General features: G+C 44.9%; 1 protein-coding gene across 1 annotated transcript; it reads right to left on the reverse strand.

Annotated features, from left to right (window-relative positions):
* Positions 1 to 657: 657 nt before the first annotated feature.
* LOC109734965 (uncharacterized) lies at positions 658 to 5,394 on the reverse strand. Its single transcript, XM_020294156.4, has 4 exons — positions 4,729 to 5,394; positions 3,075 to 3,224; positions 2,288 to 2,950; positions 658 to 2,138 (listed from the first exon to the last, which is right to left on the reverse strand). The coding sequence occupies exons 1-4, from the start codon at positions 5,077 to 5,079 to the stop codon at positions 1,068 to 1,070; spliced, it is 2,235 nt and encodes a 744-aa protein (XP_020149745.3). The 5' UTR covers positions 5,080 to 5,394; the 3' UTR covers positions 658 to 1,067.
* Between the last annotated feature and the right edge of the window lie 2,345 nt (positions 5,395 to 7,739).

Consider the following 7,739-nt stretch of genomic DNA (forward strand, 5'->3'; position numbering starts at 1 on the left):
TATTGTTTTTCTGTTTTGTTTTCAGCTCAGCCATTTTCCGGATCCTGTTGTTAGAATGGTTAGAATTTTGGTAGGAGTTGTATCTACAGGTCAATATGAGCCATCTGAATCTGATGAGCATGTATCTACAGGTCAGAGTTGACTCCAGAAAAGTGATGCCAGCTAGCATGAGCATTGAAATACACCAGATTTTTTTAAAATCCTATAAACAAATAAAGTTCGACTTTGACCTGTCACATGTACACACACGATGTACACACTGCATCTAACAGTTCCACAATGGCAGCTACAGCTCACCTGTCGCACTCGTCCAAAAAGAAATACATCTGTGGTGGATGGGATGAGTTCCCTGTCATGCACCGCAAAAGCAGTCGTTGACAGCGAGAGGCTTCACTAGTTTTGATAAATCTTTGCACTGATGCAGACATGAAACTGCTCATCATCCAAGGATTATGTCATGTTCACAAGATGATCCAACTCAATTAGTACTAGCTAGTGTGTTTTGCATTCACATGTCCACTTCCTTTCTTTCTTTCTTTCTTTCTTTTTTGAACTATAAACATGTCCCCTTCTTCAATCCAAATTCTCAGACCTGTGAAACTGGAGAACATGTAAACTGAAAGCAGTAGGTAAACATCTCAGGAGGGACACATGGCATAATAATTAACATTAACATAATTAACATTGAGGATCTGCTAAGGATGATTACAGGTCCCATCACAACTCAATTCAGGACGACAAGTAGGAGCAGACAGCATTCTTCTTTCTTTGTACAAGATGAAAGCTCCTCCCATCATAGCCTAGCAGAGAAAGTGAAGGAAAACACACACGCACACACAGAGCAAAACGGGAATTTGGTTCGGTTCGGTTACCTATACTAGTCAGTTCGGTTTCATCTTAACTAACTAGACAGCAAACGGCGCAAACCCGAGACGAAGCCAGATCTTCGACCCGGTTCACTCCAGGGTTCGCCCTGAAAAAGGAGTCTCTCTCTCTCTCTCTCTCTCTCTCTCTCTCTGTATGTTAAACACTGGTCGATTAGCTCTCGGCAGCCATGGCGGCGGGCACTATACAACGGCGACTGCAGGTGCCAGGGGAAACTCCATGGCAGGCGGCGGGTCGGGCCAGCAAAACTCGAAGGGGGCTTCGATCGCGGGCGGCGGGGCCGGGAGGGCGATCTCTCGGGGGCACGCCTCGGTGTAGTGGAACTCGATCTGGAGGCGGTGGTGCAGCGGCGTCGACGCCATGAGCCCCTTCTTGATGTCGGCCTGGAGCTCGCGGATCGGGATGGCGGCCAGGAAGCTCTTGATGTACTCCTTGCATGCCTCCTTGCCCTTGAGCACGAGCACGCTCTCCTCAGTGTCGTCGGTTCCGCTGTCCTGCTCGGTGGAGGAGCTTTCTGCAGAATCCTTCTGGTGTGCGCTGGAATCAGGGCTGCCTTCTTTCTTTTCAGCGGGCTCTTTGTGAATTGTGGTGTTGTCATCGAACTTCAAGATGTATGCCTGGTTGCAACCTTCGTACAGCCTCTCACCAAGTGTATCGATGATGTAGTATGCGTCAGCCTCGACCTTGAGGACGAAAAAATGGTCGTTCCAGCTGACAACATAAAGGGTAGGCTTCTCAGTAGAAGCCTCCGCTGCTTGGCTGATCTCTTCCCAGATGTTATCGAATGACATGGCACCATCAAGGAAGTCAAACCCACTGCCATCCTCTGCACTTTCAGGCTGGAAAAAACCAACGAATGACTTGTTAGGAGCAACTGTGAGTGGGCGGATCTTGGCATGAAGTACTGTCTCAAGATCAAAGTGCTTGTCGGAGAAGCGCTCTCTATAGGTCTCATTCTCACAAAGTTTTCTCCACTCTAGAGACCCTTCTCGGATGAGGCTGTCAAACTGTGAGCGGATTGGCATTAGCTCCTGGTTTGCCTGGAACCAGTCCGCAATTACAGCCACCAGTGCGGTGCAGGCACTCTCCCCAGCAGCCCGTTCACTCCTCTGGTCTATTGATGCGAAGAACACCTGGGTGGAAAGCTTCAAATGCCCATCACGACTAAGTACCTCCTTTGACTCCCAGTTCCCCACAACAAAATTGTCATCGCCAAATACTGACTCCATAGTACTAACAGAACCACTTGATCCCTGAAAATAAGAAAGATCATACGCTATATCAGCAAGCCTCCAACGATGGTGCCACAAAACAAAGAAAAACAAAGGGAAATGGGCATGAAAGCAGTAAACAGAAAGTGAATATCAAGAATCGTGTCCCAAGATATGAAAGAAATAGGTACCCCGGAAACGGATTCATCAGAAGAGGTTAATAGCCGACGATCATAGTCAATATCATCGCCACCCTCTTCGCCATTCTTGTTCTTCAACAAGGGTTCCCCTTTCTTCGGCAGTTTGACCTTTCTCCAAGGAAGTATGCTCCTTTTTCGCGGAATAACTACAGAGGAATTCTCCTCCGAAGTGGATGATGGCTCTTTCTCTACATGATAGCCGGCGTCAGATTTACGGTGACTGTAATATATCCAGTCCTCATGCTCTCCATCAATCCTTGCATGTGCATAAAAGAGGCCACCAGCTACATTCACAGACTGCAGCGAACCATAGCTGAAGGACTTCCTGACAGTTGAACCCCCTAAGTCATCATCCCTCTGTCTATCATCTAGATCATCATCAGAGTCAATAACACAAGGGTATTCGGCGCCGTCACTATGAACATACTTATCACTGCTGTCATCCTCTCTCTTAGCCTTCTTAGACCTCCGAGTCGACACAAGATCTGTGATGATTTTCACCTTTCTCAGCCCAGCTTTAATAACAGAATGCTCATCTTTTCCAGAAGGAACAGAGTCACCAGAAGATGGTGACAATGGGACACAAGCAACAGAACGCTGTGCTGCATCTGGTGATTGCTGAGGAAGTCTTAGTTCCACCAAACTCAGAGTGAGCTGAAAAAAAGGTACAGTAATTAACAAACTGGTTGACCATATGATATATGGTGTTCCAATGAGAAAACAACATATATTGGACAAGAAAGTGTCACTGGTTTATAGCATCATATCACCAACATACATGAAGTGATGGGGAAGACTCAGGTGTGCCATTGGGCACCGATAATGGGAGGATAATCTCAATTTCCTCTTCAGCAGGAGATGTGTAATCTGCTAAGTTCAGTGATGCAGTTCCCAAAATTACTTCACCTTTTGGGCCTTTATTTGAATCCTGCAACAATAGAAACAAATCATTGAGAGGTCAGATAAAGTGCAGGAATGCATTAGAGCAGACTAATCAAAAGAAGATGCAAAGTGTTCTCCACATTCCAATTTACACTAGTTTAACTCAGCAAAACTGGTAGCCTGCTCATGAGGATTTGAATGCTGTGGTCAATTTACAATAGTTTAACTAAGCAAAACCAGTAGCCTGCCAGGTAGAGATTTAAATGATGCGGTCATTTTGCACTAGTTTAACTCAGTAGAACTGGTAGCCTGCCTCGTAGGAATTTAAATGTGTCGGTGAAGAAGTACAGTAGAGGGTATATGGCGGCAATTGTAGCTATCCGTTTCTTTTCCCTGATAATTGGGTGGCAACTGGCAAGCTCCCACTAGATTAGCTTCCAGTTACACAGTGTACTCAAAACAATAAATGGCACAACGGCGAATCACCAAGCAAACAACGCGACAAAATGGCAATACCGCCAACCAGAAACTAGTGGAAACAGCTGGGACAACAAGGCACGGCATCACATTTTTTCATTGTGTCGGTGTTTGTCTAAAGGTTCACAAAGCAACAATTGGCAGGACAAGTACAATAAGCCTAATCAATTCATGTATGGACAATCTCTCCTGAGTTTGCGAAGCCCGACAAGAGTATAATTAATCATATATTGCATTATATCGCTTTCTCCTTGTACCATACCTAGTTTACGACAGCAAAGCTGAAGCTACTAATATGAACAACATAGATACTTATCATTAAATCGACAGCTAGGGTTTCATAAATTCAAATAATTCGGTTACCTAGACAAACATATACCGGCTAGAAAACACCTCATTGTTACCAGTAAGCTATTCTAAATTCACAATAAAGCTAAACCGATTTGGAGATTCCAAATAACAACTACATGGCCTAACCACCAGAATCCTAATCATTGAACATCACAATAGCCAAAAAGGGCAGAAAAGTGGCTAAGATCAATAACCCTATCGTCACAAAAACTGAAATAAAAACCAGCACCAACCACACTGCTTGCATATTTTTCAGAAAAAGAAACTTTTAATCAATTTTATAATTGTCTTATTCTGTTAAAGCTTATAATAAAATTTAGAATTGTCATATATTGTTAAAAGCTTGGGTTTGTTGCCTTGGATTGTTTTGTTGCTGTTGTAAAAGGCAAGATCCAAACAAATTATAAATACGTTATCGTTTTCAACGAAAAACCAATGAGACTGACTTTTTCAACGAAAAAAGTCAAAACTTTCACCATCACCATGACCGGGGATGAAATTCTAAAAAAATATCCAAACAGGAATGATTCAAACACCCACGCGAAACTTTTAACCCGATGATCCAATCCAATCGGGATCGGCACAAAAAGCGGGTGGATAAATCGTCAAAGTAACAAATCCATCGATCCAATTACGTCAAGAACATGCCAAATTACTTTAATTTTGACACGAAAAAAAAGGCAGCAGTAGCAGTACGCGGAGAGAGGGGGGAGTGTGCTCACATTGAGGACGGAGAAGAAGAGGTCCCAGGGGTGGAACGCGGCGGCGGGCTTGCGGTGCGAGACCGCGGTGAGGGTGACCACGTCCTCGAACTCCTCTTCCCATGCCACGGCCGCCGCGGAGAATTCCGCATCCACCGCCGGCGCCGGCGCCTCCAAGCGCGTGCGGTTGCGGCAGACCCGGAGGCCCTTCCACCTGGCCTTGGGGCCCTTCCACTTGAGCTCGACGGCCATCCTGGCCTCCGCATCCGCGTCCGTCGCGGGGGCAAGGGGCAGGCCCTCCGCCCGCCGCACCACCAGCCGCACGCTGAACTTCCTCGCCGCCGGCGGCCACGGCCACCGCATCGCCAACATCAACGAGCCTCAGAGAACTCTACCTCCGGCGTAGAACTCCGGTGCAGGAGCCTCCGCAGCGCCTAATCGAAAGGGAACTCCTCCGTCCAAGAACGGCGTTGCACGGGCGGGGGAGGGTGGAATCGGGCGTGACGGGATGGATTGCGGCGAGGGGGGAAGGGGCGGGATTGACAAGGGGGAGCGGATTTGTGTCGGGGCGGGTCGGGATTCGGGGAGTTCGTTGGAGATTGGGACGCGGAGGAGGAGGAGGAGGAGGAAGAAGAAGAATATACGAGGAGAGAGGAGATGCAGCGGGCGAACCGGACGGAGGAGAGTGAGGAAGAAAGAAATAATAACACACGCGGGGGCGGAGGCCCATTCTCGTAATTTGTCACAAATATTACGGCTTTTCCCTTTTTCCTTTTTATAAAAAAACCGGCATGGTAAATTTAGTCCAGGGTGCGGTGGGGCCCGCCGGTCGGCCTCCGGGTTATTGTTATCCGTGGCGTTAATTTTGGGTCAGTTAGTTGAATCTTTGGTTGTGGATAAGATTTTATTATGTTGGTTTCTCGTGTTCTGTGACGTGTTTGGGTTGATGGTGGCCGTTGGATGCTGGAGCGAGGGCCGCGATGTGCGTGGACCGATGGAGCAGGTTGGAGGACGGTGCGTCCTTGTTTGTTACTGCCTTGCATATTTGGTGCCCTTGGCCAGCTCTTAAAATACGTATTTATACTCCCTCCGTTCCTAAAGATTTCAATAAGGGACTACATATGTATGTATATAGACATCTTTTAAAGTGTAGATTCATTCATTTTGCTTTGTATGTAGTCTTTCATTGGAATCCCAAAAAGACTTATATATAGGAACGGAGGGAGTATATAATACTCCCTCCGTCCGGAAATACTTGTCGGAGAAATGGATGTATCTAGACGTATTCCAGTTTTAGATACATCCATTTTTATCCATTTCTCCGACAAGTATTTATAGACGGAGGGAGTAAGTGTGTAGTATTGTTTTTTCTTTTAATAAAGTCAAACTTCTCTATTTTTTGACCAAGCTTACACCTAAAATGTCAAAATATACAACTCTAAAGCAGTGCCATTAGATCCATATTGAAAATATATGTTTAATATTGTAGTGAACAGTAATTGGAAGAAAATTCAAAACATTTAAAATTTCTGATTTTTTTATGGTATCCTTTGACAGAAGTTTTCTATGCTTGAAAATTTTCATAATAAAATGACATTGTGGTAGTCATGGCAAAAAAATCAGTAGTCCAAAATGCTTTAAAAAAAGTATTTTTGGAGTATCATTTTTTTTGCCACGACTTCCAGGAATGTTTATTCATGACAAATTTTTGCAACCACATAGAAAATTTGTCAAAGGTTACCACACAAAAAACGGATTTTTTTTACATTTTTCTTGACTATTTCCCCCGATTTTACTGTTCACCAGGAGCATTTGAGCTCGGGTGAAAATACTCCATGTCCCCTAAATCGTCTTATATTAGTTTATAAGGTGTTGGTACTGTCGGTGTCTCCCAAAAAATGTAATTACCGTGGATAAGGTGTTGGTAGTGTCGGTGTCGAATCGTGTATCCTACGCCATGTAGCGCCACCACACTTGTTAAGATAGGTATTTCACCGACATAATTGCAACAGGCACGCAAGGGTAGTCGTGGCATGTGCCCCCCCCCCCCCCCCCGGTGCGGCGGCGGCATAGTGGTGCGATGGGGAGGAGAGCTCGCAATCAATGCTCCGCAAATGTAGGATTCAGCCGAACCTCGTTATATAACATCCATCCATGGTGTGATCTCCCATTTCGTGGTTATATCTAACATCAGGCAAAAAATAGTGTGTACTAATGTTGTGGAAACGATTCTTTTCCGTGTATGTCATGGAACAATGCTATCTATAGACAAATATAGGTTAGGAGGGGTGAAATAGATAGTACACCGACATAATTGCAAACGGGCATGCAGAGGTAGTCTGTGACATGTGCCCCACCCCCGTGCGGCGCCGGCATAGTGGTATGATGGGGAGGAGGGCTCGAAATCAATGCTCCGCAAATGTAGGATTCAGCCGAACCTCGTTATATAACATCCATCCATGGTGTGATCTCCAATGTCGTGGTTATTTCTAACAACAAGCAAAAAATAGTGCGTATTAATGTTGTGGAAATGATTCTTTTCCGTGTATGTCATGGAACAATGCTATCTATAGCCAAAGATAGGTTAGGAGGGGTGAAATAGATAGTACGCCGACATAATTGCAAACGGGCATGCAGGGGTAGTCGGTGACATGTGCCTGGGAGGGGGGGGGGGGGAATAAAATGCTCCGCAAATATAATGTCGCGGTGTTCTAAAAAATGATTGTTTTTCCTAGATGGCATGACACAATGCTATCTATAGCCACAAATAGGTTAGGAGAGGCGAAATTAGGATATAGACAATAGATGTATAAAATGATAAAATGATAAAAAAATCCAAAACATATTACACATATACTTTTTTATGTCTTGTATGTGCATGCAATTCTTCATAAAGGTGCTGGGCAAAATTTGGTGCTCTATAGTTATAATATTTTTAGCTCTTTTATCCTTCTACATATGGCACAAAAACTCATGTTCTTAATCTCCACTGATTTTATAATAAGCAGACAAAAGAACTGAGACATTTACAC

The sequence above is a fragment of the Aegilops tauschii genome, chromosome 5 (assembly GCF_002575655.3).
Source record: "Aegilops tauschii subsp. strangulata cultivar AL8/78 chromosome 5, Aet v6.0, whole genome shotgun sequence".
NCBI classification, from domain to species: Eukaryota; Viridiplantae; Streptophyta; class Magnoliopsida; order Poales; family Poaceae; genus Aegilops; species Aegilops tauschii.